The 19,416-nt window shown below is 49.4% G+C and overlaps 1 protein-coding gene across 1 annotated transcript; it reads left to right on the top strand.

Annotated features, from left to right (window-relative positions):
- Positions 1-195: 195 nt before the first annotated feature.
- LOC129355100 (ninein-like protein) lies at positions 196-19,100 on the top strand. The gene is given in 32 exon segments (XM_055024649.1): positions 196-1,429; positions 2,456-2,683; positions 2,761-2,857; positions 2,942-3,141; positions 6,656-6,719; positions 7,454-7,530; positions 7,600-7,743; positions 9,207-9,291; positions 9,294-9,370; positions 12,419-12,428; positions 12,431-12,554; positions 12,624-12,764; positions 12,878-13,052; positions 13,139-13,249; positions 13,449-13,535; positions 13,615-13,726; positions 14,348-14,451; positions 14,531-14,611; positions 14,682-14,797; positions 14,872-15,009; positions 15,927-16,031; positions 16,112-16,181; positions 16,406-16,573; positions 16,643-16,685; positions 16,688-16,779; positions 17,215-17,409; positions 17,491-17,598; positions 17,698-17,757; positions 18,390-18,584; positions 18,654-18,767; positions 18,843-18,990; positions 18,993-19,100. Coding segments are annotated over 31 exon segments (3,495 nt in total). The 5' UTR covers positions 196-1,429; positions 2,456-2,473; the 3' UTR covers positions 19,037-19,100.
- The last annotated feature ends 316 nt before the right edge of the window (positions 19,101-19,416 follow it).

The following is a 19,416-nucleotide window of genomic DNA, read 5'->3' as shown; positions in this document are numbered from 1 at the left end:
AACATACATATCAAAATTCAATTGACATTGAAAATTGAAATTAAATATTCATTTAACTTCACTTTTTTAACACTAACTTTTTTGTAACAGTTGAAGAGAAGTAATTGTACTCTTGGGTGCAAATTACATTTGAAACATTAAAAAAATCTCAAAATGGGACTTTAATATTTACAGAATTTTTAAACACAATAACAGAGAAATTGTCATATCAACAAGTGCAGGGCTCATTTAAAATATGACAGTAACTATAAATGTTGATTAGCACACCTCTCTCTGGCTTGGCGGCGCGGGGACAGGACGCTGCGCACTAGTGAAACGGTGAAAGGTTTGCAATGCTTTGCGATCAGCGCTGCTACCTCGTAACTAGCCTTTGTAGCATTCTCGTTTGACTCTCGAGCTTTTGTAAAATATTGCTGCTGTGAGATTAAGCTAGCTTCAAGGTGTTTCAGTTTCTCGCTGCGTTCATTACCTGTGATCTTGTCATGTGCCTCAGCATGTTTAGTTTGATAATGTCGCTTCACATTGAACTCTTTAAAAACAGCCACTGTCTCTTTACAAATGAGGCAAACACAGTTGTTATGTATTTCAATGAAGAAATAGTCCAATTTCCACCCATCCTTGAACCGTCGGCCCTCGCAGTCAACTTTCCTCCTTTTGCTAATTGCCGCCATTTTAGAAAATTGGGGGGGCTCACATACTAATTTGCTGTTCCTATTTGAGCCTCTAGATGTCAGCACTTAGAACACGCAAGTAATGTATTACACGCGGCCAGGCGTTATTGATTCTATGACGGAGGCTGCGGGCCGGATGAAAATTGACCACGGGCCGCATTTGGCCCCCGGGCCGGACTTTGGACATGTCTGAATTAAGTCAACCGTTAGGACCAGTTCATCATTCTAACTGGCTAAACTGGTTCTGGCTGGAGAGCCCAGAGGTAAATCTTCAGTTAATACCAATAATACTGTTTGTTGCTTTAAATAATGCTTGCTCAAATATGTTAATTTAATACACTAAATTAAACTTTATTATGTCTGTACAGTAGCTAATGTAGTAAGTAATAAGTAAATGGTATAAAGTGATACCTGTTGGAGTAAGAAGATACTGAAGACATCAAATAATATTATGCAGCAAATGAAACATCTAAAGCATTTTACGGTAATTAACTGATGGAGGATAAGTTCAAGAAAAAGACAGAAGAAAGAAACCATGAAATCGGCTGAAAAATGGAGTGGTTTTGTGTCTTATTTTGAAATCAAACCGGAAGTGATTTTGTGTGTCTGTGACTTTGTTTTTGCTCCGGTCAGTTCGCGTCTCGGTTCTCTGGGTCAGCAGCTCCGGGAACGGTTCGGTAGCGGTTGACTCAGCTCCAGTATCTCTTCCATGGAGGAGCCGTGAGGTTCGGACCGGACCGGAGCAGAACTTTCTGTGGGTAAGTCAGTCCCAGTTAGCGGATGGTTCCGCTGTCCGAACCGGCCGCAGCGAACGGCGCGGATATAAACTTCATAACTTTCTGTCTCGGTTTGCCTCGCGAGCCTTTTGTTCCTGCGGCGCGCGCCTCCGTTCCCATGGTGAAGCTTCTCCGGCCCGCGAGCCTCTCCGATCAGAGCCGAGGGCTCTCCGGAAACAGACGAGGGACCGAGGAGCGGACTCGGTTTTTATTCTGAAACTCGCACAACAGATGGATTCATTCTGACTTCAGGACTTTTGGAACCGCTGGAACAGAACCAGGTCATTAGAACCGGGCATGAAATTAAGACTTTAATTTGAAGGCTAGCTACGATGCTGGTTCTGTAGCTGAGGAAGTTCGGTCCAATCTGGTCCTGTTCAAAACACCAACTGGTCCAAACTTTTCTGTCAGGAAGCCCAGTTCCTCTGGAGCAAGCGCGTGGCGACAGTGGAGAGAAACTACTTCCTGTTAACCTGAAGAAACGTTTATCAGAACCAGAACCGAGTTCACACACAAAGCAGCTCTGGTCGGTTACTGGGACTCAGTGGTCGGTTACTGGGACTCGGTGGTCGGTTACTGGGACTCGGTGGTCGGTTACTGGGACTCGGTGGTCGGTTACTGGGACTCGGTGGTCGGTTACTGGGACTCGGTGGTCGGTTACTGGGACTCGGTGGTCGGTTACTGGGACTCGGTGGTCGGTTACTGGGACTCGGTGGTTCTGTCTTGTTGACAAGAAGTGATGTTTTCTGTGTATTTTCTTTGGTCTTGTTTTTTGGGTCGGTTCTGTGTGTTTGCTGTTTGTGGACCTGGAGTTTTATGGAACCCGGTTCTGATCCCTGATGGTTCCCACTGTTAGAACTCTGATAGAACCCAGGACTCATCCCTGAGGTACTCCACAAGCTTCACGGGTTCTGGAGGTTCTGAGGCTGCATGGGACGACTCGGTTCCGGACGTTTGAACCTGCTGTGACTCTGTTGGTCAGATGACGACGCGCTCTGCTCCCGCCAGGTGAGACAACACAGCGTGATGCTGTGTTGTCTCACAGCATCACAGATGGAGGAGGCGGAGCCTAGCCGCTATGTGACCCAGCTGAGGGCGGAGTTTGACGGCTGCGATTCGACGGCGACGGGCTTCCTGGACCGGGAGGAGCTGACCGAGCTGAGCAGGAAGCTGCAGCTGGACGCACACCTGCCGCTGCTGTTGGACACGCTGCTGGGAGAGCGGCACCACGGCAGGGTAACCGGTTCTACTGGACCAGAACTATTGGTTCTGCAGGGTTCTGCCGGGCTCAGTCCAGGTTCTTTGTGTTCCAGGTGAACTTTGAGGAATTTAAGAATGGCTTGGTGGTGGTTCTGTCCCACTCTCTGGACTTCAGCACCTCAGAGGACGACAGCAGCTACCTGGAGTCAGGTGAGACACTGCAGGGTCCGGTAGTCAGTGGTTCTGGTTCTGGCCCAGCCAGATGACTTCCCCCTCCTCCTCTTCCTCCTGCAGCCGTCCCGCAGGAGGTAAAGCCAAAGTTTGTGAAGGGAGCAAAGCGTTATGGCCGCCGCTCTCGACCCGAAACCCAGTCCAGTACCAGCCTGGACTCGACCCCAACCAGAACCAAACCCGTGGACCTGAACCTGGACTCGTCTCCGCCCGGCGTCCGCAGGGCCAAACTGAGACGGTCCACGTCTTTGGAGAGCGTGGAGGTGAGCAGGTTATTATTAGCCTCTGTTAGCCTGTTAGCCTCTGTTAGCCTGTGTTAACCTCTGTTAGCCTGTGTTAACCTCTGTTAGCCTGTGTTAACCTCTGTTAGCCTGTGTTAACCTCTTAGCCTGTGTTAGCCTCTGTTAGCCTGTGTTAACCTCTGTTAGCCTGTGTTAGCCTCTGTTAGCCTGTGTTAACCTCTGTTAGCCTGTGTTAGCCTCTGTTAGCCTGTGTTAACCTCTGTTAGCCTGTGTTAGCCTCTGTTAGCCTGTGTTAACCTCTGTTAGCCTGTGTTAGCCTCTGTTAGCCTGTGTTAACCTCTGTTAGCCTGTGTTAACCTCTGTTAGCCTGTGTTAGCCTGTGTTAACCTCTGTTAGCCTGTGTTAGCCTCTGTTAGCCTGTGTTAACCTCTGTTAGCCTGTGTTAGCCTCTGTTAGCCTGTGTTAGCTGTGAACCTTTGTTAGCCTATATTAGCTTATGTTGCCTCTAGCAGAACGCAGTGTGGGTGGCGGTCGGTCGCCTCTTTCCTTGAAATGTTGAATAAACCTGCAATTGAACCAGCAGTTATTATTGTTGCCCTGGAGATAGTCTACTATTGCATCAATAATAGCTATTGAGGCTATTATTGAAAATGGATCTTTCCCTTAAAAAATGTGCAGATTAGTTAATACTATGATCAAGAATCCTGAACAGTGACACTCACACTGATTTTTCCCGCTCCAGGGAGAGACCCATGCTACTGGAATAAACTAAATCTTCTGTTTTCAGAAGGTTTTATTCTTCTTTTATTGAACCTGGTTGAACTCCTGGAATGATCAGCTGCTCTGGCAGCCTTAGCCTTGACCCTGACATTAGCATTAGCCTTAGCTTTAGTTTTTTGTGCATTTCATTTACAGTCTGAACTCGGAAACTTTTAGTGGAAGGCCATTGAAGTTGGACCTCCTACTCACAAACTTAAGGCTGACTTTGCGTTCAATATGGCCGCTCCTTGCAGCAGGAAACGTCTAAAACCAATGCAACACGTAGCGCCTGCAGCTCAACTGAACTGATCACAGTGGTGATGATGGTGAATGCTTTTACTACAGGTGGCATATGCTGCTCCAAATTCCAGCTTTTAGTCCTTAATTGCACGTTGGTAGGTCAGTAAAGATGAAATCGGACCATTAGATAAAGTTCCGGTTCTGCTGCAGCATCTCTACTCAGACTTTAATCTGAACCAGGATCAGCTGCTGTAGAACCGGACCAGAACCAGATCAAATTCTCTCAGCAGTGTGTGTGTGTGTGTGTGTGTGTGTGTGTGTGTGTGTGTGTGTGTGTGTGTGTGTTCGTCCAAGTCGCTGTTCATCCAGCAGAACTAAATCTGCTCAGGAATTCCTTATGATTACAGTTTATACTGCTGCTGGGACTCACACACTGAACACACACTCTGAACACACACACACTGAACACACTCTGAACACACACACTACACTCTGAAACACACACACTGAACACACACACTGAACACACACTCTGAACACACACACTGAACACACACTCTGAACACACACACACACTGAACACACACACACTGAACACACACACTGAACACACACACACTGAACACACACTACACTCTGAACACACACACACTGAACACACACACTGAACACACACTCTGAACACACACACACTGAACACACACTCTGAACACACACACTGAACACACACACACTGAACACACACACTGAACACACACTCTGAACACACACACTGAACACACACACACTGAACACACACACACTGAACACACACACTACACTCTGAACACACACTCACTGAACACACACTGAAACACACACTCTGAACACACACACACTGAACACACACTCTGAACACACACACTACACTCTGAACACACACTCACTGAACACACACTCTGAACACACACACTGAACACACACTCTGAAACACACACACACTGAACACACACACACTGAACACACACACTGAACACACACACTCTGAACACACACACTGAACACACACACTGAACACACACACTGAACACACACACTGAACACACACTCTGAACACACACACACTGAACACACACACACTGAACACACACTCTGAACACACACACTGAACACACACACTGAACACACACTCTGAACACACACACACTGAAACACACACACTGAACACACACTCTGAACACACACACACTGAACACACACACACTGAACACACACTCTGAACACACACACACTGAACACACACACACTGAACACACACACTGAACACACACACTGAACACACACACTGAACACACACACTGAACACACACTCTGAACACACACACACTGAACACACACTGAACACACACACTCTGAACACACACACACTCTGAACACACACACTGAACACACACACACACTGAACACACACACTGAACACACACTCTGAACACACACACTGAACACACACTCTGAACACACACACTACACTCTGAACACACACACACTGAACACACACTCTGAACACACACACACTGAACACACACACACTGAACACACACACACTGAACACACACACTCTGAACACACACACTGAACACACACACTGACACACACACACTGAACACACACACTGAACACACACTCTGAACACACACACACTGAACACACACACACTGAACACACACTCTGAACACACACACACTGAACACACTCTGAACACACACACACTGAACACACACACACTGAACACACACACTGAACACACACTCTGAACACACACACTGAACACACACACTGAACACACACTCTGAACACACACACACTGAACACACACACACTGAACACACACTCTGAACACACACACACTGAACACACACACACTGAACACACACTCTGAACACACACACACTGACACACACACACTGAACACACAATCTGAACACACACACTGAACACACACACTGAACACACACACTGAACACACACACTGAACACACACTGAACACACACACTGAACACACACACACTGAACACACACACTGAACACACACTCTGAACACACACACACTGAACACACTGAACACACAATCTGAACACACACACACTGAACACACACACACTGAACACACAATCTGAACACACAATCTGAAACACACACTGAACACACACACTGACACACACACTGAACACACACACTGAACACACACACTGAACACACACACACTGAACACACACACTGAACACACACACTGAACACACACTCTGAACACACTGAACACACTGAACACACACACTCTGAACACACACACACTCTGAACACACACACACACTGAACACACACACTGAACACACACTCTGAACACACACACACTGAACACACACTGAACACACACACTCTGAACACACACACACTCTGAACACACACACACTGAACACACACACACTCTGAACACACACTGAACACACACACACTGAACACACACTGATTCCTCTCAGCTGCATGCTTTCTCTGCAGAGCCTGAAATCTGATGAAGAGACAGGAAGCAGCAGGGTGGACCAGCAGCTCTTTCACAATAAAGGTAGTCTGCATCAGAAATCGGAACCAGAACCGGGTCTGAGGTTCTGACCTAAAGCTGCAGTGTTTTCCATATTAGCTAAAACTGTCTCCATATTGTGACGGATTGTAATGAGAACAGATCGATCCATCTGAAGAAATGCATCAAAAACAACCAATCAGAGCCAAGAGGCAGGGCTTAGGACTGCCAGTCACCCTCATGTACTCGCTGCTAAATGTGTGAATGGTGGAGAAACAACTGTTTATCTGCATTCATGCTTACGAACTAGCCTTAGCATTCATAACAGGCTATGCTAGCTATACCTAGCTAGCATAGCCTGTGCAAAGTGAGGACGGTTGACAGCACTAAGACACAACTCCTGGCTCTGATTGGTTGTTTCTATTTAGCAATGGGAAGGCAAAGATCGATCTGTCTCTTGACAAACTGGTGACGGGTTAAACCAGGGGTGGGCACTCCTGGTCCTCGAGGGCCGGTGTCCTGCAACTCTTGGTTGTCTCCCTGGTCCAACACACCTGAATCCAATAGCTGAATCACCTCCTAAATGCAATCAAGTTCTCCAGAGCCTCGCTAATAACCTCATTATTTGAGTCAGGTGTGTTGAAGTAGAGATACATCTAAAAGTTGCAGGAGACCGGCCCTCGAGGACCAGGAGTGCCCACCCCTGGATTAAACCGATACGGAAAAACATTTTCTATAAAAGTTACACAATGCAGCTTTAATTGCTGCCCTCTCTGCAGCAGATCAGCAGCAGGACGTAGGAGGAAGAGCAGCAGGATGTGATGTGGCTGCAGTGTGTGATCACCTGGAACTGCAGGTAGCTGGACCTCCAGACCCAGAACCAGAACCAGCTGAACCAGTCCTGATGATCCCACTGTGTCTGCAGGACGCTCTGCTCCAGAGATTAGATGCTAACCTGGATGCTAACCAGGATGGACGGGTTACCATCAGGAAGGTTCTGTGGAGCTCCGCCCCCACACTAAGCTCCACCCCTATCCGGTCAGCTGACCTGCAGAGGGCGCCACTCTGGGTAAAATTATCTTCTAAGAATATTCTGTTCAGACACGAGGAATTGAAAATAAACTCAGGTCTTTGTTTTAACAACGACCTGAAATAAAGACTTCGACTGAAACAACAGCAGCCATGCTGAGCAATATTGAGGATTTTTTTAAATTAAGACTTTATTAATGATAGAAGTAGAAAAAAGTCTACACTGAAAATAAAGTTTTATTATAAATAACAGACCTCCATCAATTACAGCATGAAAAGCAATAATATAAAACTTTATTTAGAAAAGCATTTATAATTCTAACCAGGGTCATTTTTCCCATTTCTGTTAGAATAACTATTTTTATTATTACTGATAATCACTGATGTCATAGTTAATTTGAAAAAGAAACTTTAATCCGATTACTAATTACTCCTTGAAAAATTAACTTAGATTACTGACTACTTGATTCAATAATCTAATTACATTTTTTTTAGTAACTTTTTAGTTACTTTCAGCATCTGCTGACAACAACCTTCCTCCAATCAATGTAAAATTACAGTTTTACCAATACTTGTGTTATCGCCATTTATTTTATAAACATCAACAATTTTTCCTAAACATTGTTGATGTTGAACCATTAAACAATCTGAAACTGAAGAATTAATCGTTTAACAAAAACACCTTGAGTAATTTTTGCATGTTTTTCTTTGTTCCACAATAGTCTGTAAAACTCTAGATAGGAGTTTAGAGCCCCCTTGCAGCCCCCTCTGTGTTACGGCCCTGCTGCAGCTCCTCCTGCGGCTCCACCAATCAGATGGCTGCACAGATTAGTGACAGCTAATGTTAGCCACAAAGTTTAAGGAAAGTAAAACTCACCTTCGTATCTGTGAATGTGTCACGAGGCAGACATCTTAAAACCTTCCTCCAGCTTATTGTTGGGGCTTCGGATCGATGTTCATCATTAACTGTCAGCTTTGACAAGCGCTGAAGCGCCGAGTGTAAAATGACATTTTCATCAGACTGGAAACGACCGAGCCGCTTTTCCCCAAACGCGGAAGCTGACCTGCAAAGAGCCCGTTAGACTAAAGTTCTGGTCCGGTTTAGATTGCTGATCCAGAACCTCTCTAACCCGGTTAAGAGATATAAATGTTTCACTGTGGTACAGTTTGACCCGATGCTCCTGAAGGCAGCACCGCCTGCTGACCAATCAGCAGCTAGCAGTGTGAGCAGCTGGGCGGGGTCAGAAGGAGAGCTGCAGGTGAACAGGTGTTTTCTCCTCAGGCAGCTGCAGTCTGTGATGTTCTGCAGAACCGGGCTGTGACCCAATGGGTCGGCATGGACAAGAGTCAGGTGTATCTGGGCCCAGAACCAGAACTAGTGGTTCTCCTAATGGTGGCCGTCGATTCAAATGGGTTCTGTAAAATCAGTTGGATTCAATCGGGCGGGTCAGGAATCAGGAATCCAGATTAGCAGATTTTATCCCTTCCTGTCTCTCCATCCAGAACCAGCAGCTGGTACCGGACGGCCCGGTCCGCTCCCTGCTGACAGCCACTGTGGGCCCCAGGGTTCTGACCCGGCTGGACGACGGGCGGGTGGCACCAGCCCAGAGCGCGTGGCGGCACTGTGGGCCGAGGCGGGCATCAGGAACAGCCACCAGATCCTGCAGGTGGGTCCAGACCCGGTTCTGTTGGATTACACCGGAATCAGAAGAAGAGGAGTCCCACAACACTCTGTCTGGTTCTGTTCTGGTTGCTTGCTGGCCTGATCACCGCACAACATATTACCTCAGAACCTCATCACTCGCATTCTAGTCAGACCGGGTCGGGTCGGTACCAGAGGTGTCCTATATTCATCCATGGTTGATTTGGAAAACTTCACTGCTGAACTGATGCTGATAATTAGATCTAGAAAATGCTAATAGAATAGAAGGTCATTCTTCTAGATGCTTTTCTTTAGTTTTTCATGTATGTTCTGGGTAAATAACTTTATATATTTGTTACATTTAATGAAGACAGTCGGTGATCAGCTGGAGGTTAGAGAACACACAGCAGAACCAGAACCGGGTCAGATGAACTGATGTTGGATCATTTCTGATGTTCATGAAAGTAGAAACAGCAGGAGAGGGAGAGCGATCAGCATGTCAGCCGCCTCCAGGAAAGAATCAGCCAATCAGAACCCAGAGCTGCCATGGACAGAAATAACAGGAAATAAAAAGTTACAATGACAGCAAACGGTGCAAACTGGAGAGTATAGAAGAAGAAGGAGAGGGGAGAGGCCAGGTCGTCCTGCAGCAGCCGGTAGCATCATGACTACAGGAGGAGCTCAGGATGACCCCGGCCAGCAGGTCAGGAAGGTTTAACACCACAAATATTCAGGGTGTCTTTATTATTATGAAACATCTCTAGACTCATTGTCAACAACAAATAACAGAAAAACAATAATAATAATAATAATCTGATAAACAGTCTAAAACTGGCAGCAGGTTTTCATTTCCTGTCTGTAATCTTGACAGATTAGACTAATCTGAATTTCTGGATATCTGAGTATCACCAGCTTTGATCCTATCTGCTGAACTGGGCCGAGCCAGAGCCCAGTGTGACTCCACCAGTAACCCAGCAGTCTGAAGAACGTTTATCATTCAGGAACAAACTGGGATCAGTGGGACAGATGGGACTAAACCAGTTTACTGCTGTTCCCTTCAGACCAACATGATGCAGATGTTCTGTCCTAGATCAGAGAAAGATCAGCTATGGATCTGTGATTTATCGGCTATGGATCTGTGATTTATCGGCTATGGATCTGTGATTTATCGGCTATGGATCTGCGATTTATCGGCTATGGATCTGCGATTTATCGGCTATGGATGTGATTTATCGGCTATGGATCTGCGATTTATCGGCTATGGATCTGCGATTTATCGGCTATGGATCTGTGATTTATCGGCTATGGATCTGCGATTTATCGGCTATGGATCTGCGATTTATCGGCTATGGATCTGTGATTTATCGGCTATGGATCTGTGATTTATCGGCTATGGATCTGCGATTTATCGGCTATGGATCTGCGATTTATCGGCTATGGATTTGCGATTTATCGGCTATGGATCTGTGATTTATTGCATGAGCTGACAAGAGAAGTGCATGAGATTAAATCCAGCCTGCAGTTTACAGAGAAAGCTGTGGATGACACAGAAGGCTGATAAGCAGAAGGCGTTCAGCGAGCGAATGAGGCGACTCGCTGCGTTTTTAGAGTTTGTGACGGCCTGTTGGCATTTAGCAGTATTCACAGTTTATGACTGTAACTGCAACAAAACTGATCAAAACATCAAATCATACAGACGGTTCAGTTAGAAGATTCACTGAAGGCACTAAAAGCTGGTTTGGTGACTCATGAACAGAGATTAATTTATAGAGAGAATGATGTGAATTCACCCTATGAAGAATTTAAGAATATTTAAATTACTATATGACAAAAACTGTCTAGTTAAGGAAAATAAAATGAAAAGCAGAAAAATGAGCAGTGGATTACAAAAGGAACATCCATCCATTGTCTGTTCAGCCTTGACCCTAGTGGGGCGGGAGACGGGTCAGGAGAGGCGGGGTCACCTGGACAGGTCGCCAGGCTACAAAAGGAAACAAAAAATTTAAAAAGAAAACCAAACGTTTTAGCGAATTTATAAAACATACACTCTGGTACAGACAACAAATATAAGATAATAAAAATGAGTTAACAAATATTATAAGGCCATGTAAAAAAGAATATTACTATAAATCATTGGACAGTAATAAAAATACTAAGGCGACATTGAACATTTTAAATAGTGTTATCAGGAAAACATCTAAATTTAACAATTATCCACAGTATTTTTTAGATAATGACCAGAATATTACAAATATAAAGAATGTAGATCAATTCAATAGTTATTTTGTGAATATGGGAGCTCACTTAGCTGAAAAAATAACTGCAATAAAAACAGCAACTCATCTAAATTATGTATCTGAACCTCAATTAGAGATATTGTGATATTGTGAATGAATGTAAAGGTAAAGCCTCCACTGATGGATGATCTCACATGAAAACCATTAAAATGGTGATGAGGGAATCTCTAAACACTTACGTTTGTAATTTATCGTTTCCCAACAAAATGAAAATCCATGATTAATTAAATCATGGATTTGATCTTTGCTAACTGGCAATAGTCACTAATTACATGCCTGTCTCTCTTCTCTAAAATCCTAGAAAAACTTCAATAAGACAAACGTTCAATACGACGAGAGCAAATTGGTCAACATCACCAGCCTTCATCATGCATGTTAGCTTCAAGCTTTGTGAGCTAGGTCGTTAACGAAGAAGCTAGCTCAGGCTTCGAAGCTAGAATTGAAACTAACGGTCTGAGCTAGCGCTGAAGCTACATTCAGGCTAACGGCATCAGTCAGTGTGAAGGTTAAAGGTCCCACCATGATGATCTGATCAGGATTTACCAATAAATCAAATAAACTCGACCCAATAATCGATTGTCAGCTGGACAAACCTGCATCCAGAACCTTCAATCTGCAGCATTAGTCTGAGCAGCGCCCCTTGCTGGTAGGTCTGGTTCTGTAAAGCTGTGTGTGTGTGTGTGTGTGTGTGTGTGTGTGTGTGTGTGTGTGTGTGTGGTGTGTGTGTGTGTGTGTGTGTGTGTGTGTGTGTGTGTGTGTGGTGTGTGTGTGTGCAGAGCCTGGACTTCCCCTGGAGGAGCGGCTCAGCCTATCGGACCTGACCCTGGTTCTGGACAACGAGCTGCTGCTGAGCTCTAACTCTGTCCACCAGGCGGCGCTCATCTCCTACAGGACTGAGATCCAGCACCTGCAGTAGGCTCCAGAACCGGCTGGCCCGAGTTGGCCCGCCCGGACCCGGTTCTGACGCCTCCTGTCTTCCAGGGAGGCGTTGGAGCAGGCCAGCAGGGAGCGGGACAAGTTGAGGTCCGATCTGGACCGGGCCGACCAGCAGAACCTGCAGCTTGTCCGGGAGGCGGACGACCGGCACGCCAGCATGGAGGCGCTCAACCAGAACCGGATCAGGTAGGACTCGGTTCTGGAGCCGGACGGGTCAGAGGAGGTTCTGTAAAGTTCTGACCCATAAAGTGTGTGCGGGAGACAAGGTCGGTTCTGATGGACCCGTTCTGACCCAACAGGGATCTGGAGTCGGACTTCAGGCGCCGAGCTGCGGCGCTGCGGCTGCAAGCGGAGCAGGAGAGCGAGGCGCTGCTGCAGCAGGGCGAGCGAGAGCGCAGCGCGCTGCTGCAGGAGCTGCAGCTGCTGCGGGCCAAGGAGGCGGAGCTTCAGGAGGAGCTGGATGCCGTCGCACAGGTTGGTTCTGCTGGTTTTGACCCAGTTCTGCTGGTTCTGACCCAGTTTTGCTGGTTCTGACCCAGATCTGCTGGTTCTGTGCCCAGGAGAAGCAGCGCCAGCAGCAGGACCTCTGCGCCTTGCAGTCGGCGCTGAGGGAAGCAGATGGTTCTGTTCAGAGGTTGCAGATGGATCTGGACCAGTTGCTGCTACACAAGGTGACCAGAACCGGCCTGCCCCGACCCGGTCTGGTGCTCCAGTCCAGGTGCTCCGGGCCGGGTGTTAGTGAAACCCAGCCGGGTCCGGTTTCGTTTCCAACTCTCCTGATGAATGTTTGATGAGCCCGTGTCTCTGCTGCGAACGGATCAGAACCGCTGGGCCGCTCCGCTGACTGCTCTGCTCTCAATGTTCTGACAGCTCGGTGGTTTGGACCCGGCCGGCGCCGGCCTGAGCCATGAGGAACGGTTCTGTGAGCTGCTCAGAGAGTCCCAGCGCCAGTGCAGGGTAGGTCCAGTATCGGTCAGACCCGGCAGAACTTCAGAGCCCAGCAGGACGCTCACCTGTCTGTCCGTGGTGCGTTCAGGAGCTGCAGGACAGAAACGACGAGCTGAGCTCAGAGCTGCTGGAGGCCCGGAGGAGCAGCAGAAGGTCCTCCAGGCCACCAGGGGGCGCCGGCAGCCAGCGCGACGCAGCAGGTACCACAGCAGCCTGGCCGGGTCAGAACCAGAACCTGTTTTCTGCTCTCTGATTGGCTGATGAAGGAACTAGAACTTTACCCGACCCGGTTATGGTTCTGACCCGATCAAATTCAGAACCTTCTGGACTTGAGGAGTTCCTCTCTCCTGGTTTCTGTCCAATCAGAGAGGTGCTTGTTTCTCTCCCTCTAAGTGGGTCTGGTTCTGATCGGTTCTGGTTGGTTCCGGAGGGTCTGGACCTGGAGGTTCTGTTGACCCAGAATCATGAGGAACCAGAAGGTTCTGATGCTTTCAGGCTCAGATTTTTGTCCAATCATGAACGATGTTGTGGGACAGAATCACCATAGCAACCACTGCCTTCCCTTCACAATAAGAGCCGTCAGCCAGGTTCTATGGGGGAAGGTTCTGGAAGCTTTGGAACCGGGAGAACGGGCCGGACCGAGCCGCTGAGTCACAGGCTGCCAGAACCTGCAGGTCTGGCTAAGCCCCGCCCACTAACACACACCTGCAGAGCAGCAGAGTGTGTGTGTGTGTGTGAGCGGCACCATGTCTCTCAGTGAGTTCCTGTTCTCTTCTGGGTTTGGTTCTGGTTCTGGTTCTGACCCGGTCTCTCCTCCCCAGGCGACCCGGACATGAGGAGCATCCAGTCGGAGCTGGCGCTGCAGCAGCTGAAGGAGAGCCACCAGGAGGAGCTGCAGCAGCTGCACATCCAGCTGGAGACCCAGGTACCGGTTCTGCTGATGGCTCGATGGTACCGGTTCTGGTCCAGCAGAACCTCTTACTTTTCGTCCTCCTCTCCCTCAGATGAACTACTACGAGCGGCAGCTGGACATGATGAAGCAGAACATGGAGGTGGAAAGGAAGGACATCTGCCAGGCCTTCAAGGTGAGCCAGACCAGAACCAGAACCAGAGGTCCAGCTGCTGCTGAGGATGATGATGTTGTTTCTTCATCAGGTGGAGATCAGTGAGCTGGAGGAGCAGAAGGTCCAGGTGGAGCAGCAGCTGAAGGAGGCGCTGACCCGCCTCCAGAACCAGCAGGGGGCGGGGCTTACCGCTGAGGAGCAGCGCAGGTCTGCCGCCTGCTGGTTCCTGTGGGTTCTGCCGGGTCAGAACGCTACAGTGACCCGGTTCCGGTTCTGTTCAGGGTGCAGCGAGAGCGGGCCGAGCTGGAGCAGAACTACGCCAGAGAGATCAGCAACCTGGTGCAGAAGCTGAGCGCCGAGAAGGAGCAGCTGGAGGCGGAGCTTAAGCTGCACGCACAGCAGGAAGTGATGCGCATCAGGTAAGTGGGCCAATCACAGACTGGCGTCACAAAGCGTCCCGCAGCCAATCACAGCCGAGCTGCCGCTGTGAGCAGGAGGGAAGAAGCGGCCCCATGGTCCGGCCAATCGCAGGCTGGCTTGGAGGGGGCGGAGCCAGTGGCAGCAGGCAGTTCTGCTCCTCAGAACCGGGTCGGACTCCCTAAACCGGATCAGGAGCGTTGAGATGGCGCTGAGGGAAGCGCTGCAGGAGGAGCAGAACCGGACCTCCCTGCTGCAGGAGGAGGCGACCTGGTTGGGCCAGGAGAACAGAACCTACATGGTTCTGGTGGACCAGCTGTCCTCCAGATCGTGGAGATGGAGGAGGAGCTGTGCTCTCTCAGCGCCACCTCCAGAACCTCGGAGCTGCAACGGGCCCTGCTGGACTCCCAGAACCAGCTGAGCAGAACCCAACAGAACTTTGACACAGAGAAGAGGAGGCTGGCCCGGCAACTGGTGGAGTTGGAGAACCTGGTTCTGGAGCTGGAGGTCCGGACCGACTGGGAGGACCAGGCCAACCAGACCGGACCTCACAGGTTTGTCAGCGAAAGTGGACTGGAGCAGGTCTGTACGGCCAATCAGAACGCACGGCTCCATCTCTAACCGGCCAATCAGAACGCACGGCTTCATCTCTAACCGGCCAATCAGAACGCACGGCTCCATCTCTATCCGGCCAATCAGAACGCACGGCTCCATCTCTAACCGGCCAATCAGAACGCACGGCTCCATCTCTAACCGGCCAATCAGAAACGCACGGCTCCATCTCTAACCAGCCAATACTCTTAACTGCATGAATTTCATGGACCAATCAGGTCCTTCTATGTGAACTAACTGCTCGGTTCCGGTTCTGGTTCCGGTTCAGGTTGTGTATCTTCTGGTTCTGTTGGGTTCTGTCCTGCAGGGCACAGCTGGAGGCGGTCCGGTCGGAGAATGCGGCTCTGCAGGAGAGGCTGAAGGTTCTGCAGCAGACGGTCCAGAACCTGGAGGATGAGTCTGAGAAGAGGAGGTGAGTCCGGCTCCAGGTCTGGGTTCTGACCTGCTACCGGTTCTGGATGAGTCTGACCCGGTCCGCTGTTCTGCTAACAGGAGGAGGCAGCAAGAGGTGGAGGAGGAGCAGGAGAGGAGCAGAGAGGAGGAGGAGCGGCTCCACAGAGAGGTTCTGACCCGGCCCGCAAGTGCAGCCAGACTGTCAGACTTTCACAATAAAGGTTTCTGGAGGCTCCCAGTGAGGCAACAGAGAACTTTACTATGTTCTTCTGAGCTGGGAGGCATCAGAACCTCCTGGTCCCGGTCGGTGTTGGTCCAGAATCTGCAGGTTCTGGTGTCGGAGGTGGTCCAGAACCGGCCTCCAGACTCCTGACCCGCCTTCTCCCGCTGCAGAACTCCCGGTACCGTGAGGAGGTTCTGGACCTGAGTGGCAGGAACCTGCAGCTCAGCAGTGACAACAGCAACCTTAGCAACCGTCTCCATAGCGAGCAGGAGACGGTGCTGATGCTGCGGGAGCGCCTAGCAACCGTTACCAAGGAACAGGAAGAGGAGGGGGCTGCTGTGAGTTTGGCGGATAGGGCAGAGTTCAAAGGTAAAAGCTGTTGGTGCTGACGGGTGCTGTTGTTTCAGGTGAGGCAGCTGGAGGCGGACCTCAGCAATGTGAAGGCGGAGCTTAGCGGGTGAGGGCGGAGCTACAGAAGGTGGAGGAGGAGAGGGAGGATCTGCAGAAAGACCAGCAGCAGCAGAAATGCAACGTAAGATATGCAGCCGGCGGGCACAACACACCTCACAGTAAGACACGCCCCTATGATGAGAGTCACGCCCCTTTGATGAGACACGTACCTATGAGAGTCACGCCCTTATGATGAGAGACACGCCCTTATGATGAGAGACACGCCCCTGTAGTATGAGCAATAGAACTGCTAAGAGCTTCTGTTCCAGAAGCTTCGTGTCATAGTTACACAATGACACGATTTCAGAATCGTGTCATTGTGTAACTAAATAATTCTCATTTAACTCGATGTTTTCAATCAGCAGTGAAAGATGACAGGATGGTTCTTCAGTGAAGTCAAAGAAATGCTTCATAATAACAGTAATAAATATGAGTTTGACCTAAAGTCTAATGATCAAGATCAGCCATTCTGTCCAGTCCAACATTAACAGGGATTAGAGCATCTCCCCCTGCTGGAGTCAGGCTGTAGCTGCAGCTTCTTGTCCTGCAGGTGGAGCAGGTGCAGCAGCAGGTGCAGCAGCAGGTGCAGCAGCATGTCGCCGCCCTGCAGGCTGAGATGGAGCTGCTGCGCTGCCAGCTGCTGGCCGCCACGCAGGAGAAGCGGGGCTGTGCCCAGGAAGTGTCGGAACTCCACAGGAAGCTGAGGGAAGCACTCAGTAAGGTGAGCTCTTCTGCAGCCTTTATGATTGACCCGATTCTGACTGATTCTGACCCGGTTCAGATTGGATTTCTTGGCTGCAGGGTGGAGGAGCAACAGGCTGAGGCCCAGAGGTTGATGGAGGAGAAAGCAGAGCTGCAGCAGAACCTGCACACCCACAAACTGACAGTCCGGAACCAGGAGCTGCAGCACCAGGTACCAGGGGGCGGGGCTTCACGATTAACCACAGGTCCAGTCTGGAACCTGTAGAACCGGGTCCAGACTGGACCCATGATGACGTGCCTGAACCAGGAGCAGAACCTGAAGTCCAGACTGGACCAGGCGGAGACGGCGCGGACACAGGCAGAGGAGCAGGTCAGAACCGGACAGGAATTGGGTTAGAACCGGACCAGAATCAGATAAGAGAGAGCAGAGAGTCCATCAGCATAAGGTCAGGAGACGGTGAATCCTCTGAGTGATTCACAGAGAGAAGCTAACGTCCTCAGGCTAACGGTCTGAGCTAATGTTCTGAGCTAGCAGTCAGGCTAACGGTGAGCTAACGTTCTGAGCTAGGAGTCTGGCTAACGGTCTGAGCTAATGTTCTGGGCTAGCAGTCAGGCTAACGATCTGAGCTAATGTTCTGAGCTAGCAGTCAGGCTAACGGTCTGAGCTAACGTTCTGAGCTAGGAGTCAGGCTAACGTTCTGAGCGAGGAGTCAGGCTAATTAAGCTAATGTTCTGAGCTATCTGTCAGGCTAATGTTCTGAGCTAGCAGGCAGGCTAACGGTCTGAGCTAACGTTCTGAGCTAGGAGTCAGGCTAACGGTCTGAGCTAACGTTCTGAGCTAGCAGGCAGGCTAACACCATCAGATCATAAAGTTTGTGATGATCTGATTAAAGACCATCTAGATTTAAACAACAAGCGATTTTAGCAAAGTTGCTGCTCCACCTCACCTAGAGCAGAAGAACAGAGTCAGAACCGGGTCAGAACCCATGTGTGTGTTTGCAGGCGCAGCGGGTGGATGCGGAATTAGGCGTGGCAAAGGCGCAGCAGCTGCGGCGGCTGCAGGAGCATGCGGGCAGCAGGCAGCTGCTTGAGCAGCTGCAGGCGGAGCTGCAGGCAGAGCGGGGACGGAGCCAGCAGCGACAGGCGCAGCTGGAGCTGCAGCTGAAGCAGAGCAGATCCCAGGCCAGTCTGAAGCAGGTGGGTTCAGAACCAGAACCGGCCCAGCTGTACAGGTTCTGGTTCTGACTGCTTCTGTGCTGCCTTCAGGAACAGTTCGACAAAACGGCGGCGGCGCTGCAGCAGCGGGCCTCGGGGCTGGAAGCGCAGGTCAAGGTGCTGCGCGGCGTGCTGCAGGACAACGTGCAGCAGCTGAAGGAGCAGGTGAGTCTGTGATTCTGTTGGCGGCCACTCGCCAGCCCATTCTGACCTCGGGTTCTGACCTTTGGTTCTGTCCAGATGGAGCGGAGCAACAAGATGAGCGGCGCGCTGAAGGAGCTGCACCTGCAGAATGCGCAGCTGCTGGCGGCGCTGCAGGTTACAGAGCTGCGGCAGAAACAGGCAGAGAAGAAGAAAGATCAGCTGGAGGACAAGGTCACAGCACTGGGGTGCTACTGAGGGAGGTGGTGGCCGCCGCCATGACCTCCAGCTGACCTGTAGCTGGGAGCCGACGACCTTCAGCAAGGAGGCATCCAATCAGAGCTCATCTCCTGGCGTTTTTAGCTGCTCTCCACGCAGACGTTTGAAGCCGATTTCTTTTTTTTCTTATTTCTTCAGATTGTTTTCTTTCTGAAATTATTCAGCTTTAATTTGATAGAAAAACTGATTATTTGTAATAAATGTTTTTAATATAATTTATGTGAAATTTTTTTAATTTGATCAAATTTTCAAAGTTTTCTAACCTGTCGGCTCAGTGTCACTGTGTGTGAACTGGTGGGCGTGGCCTCCCACCTGGACAGGTGCTAGGTTTTTACCTCAGAGTGAGACCTCCTGTTCTGGGTTAAAATGAGGATTTCACCTGAATCTGTGAAAT

This window comes from Poeciliopsis prolifica, unplaced genomic scaffold (assembly GCF_027474105.1).
Source record: "Poeciliopsis prolifica strain line A6 unplaced genomic scaffold, Auburn_PproV2 SCAFFOLD124, whole genome shotgun sequence".
NCBI classification, from domain to species: Eukaryota; Metazoa; Chordata; class Actinopteri; order Cyprinodontiformes; family Poeciliidae; genus Poeciliopsis; species Poeciliopsis prolifica.
Note: the sequence above shows the minus strand (reverse complement) of the source record. Positions and strands in the feature narration are given on the sequence as shown.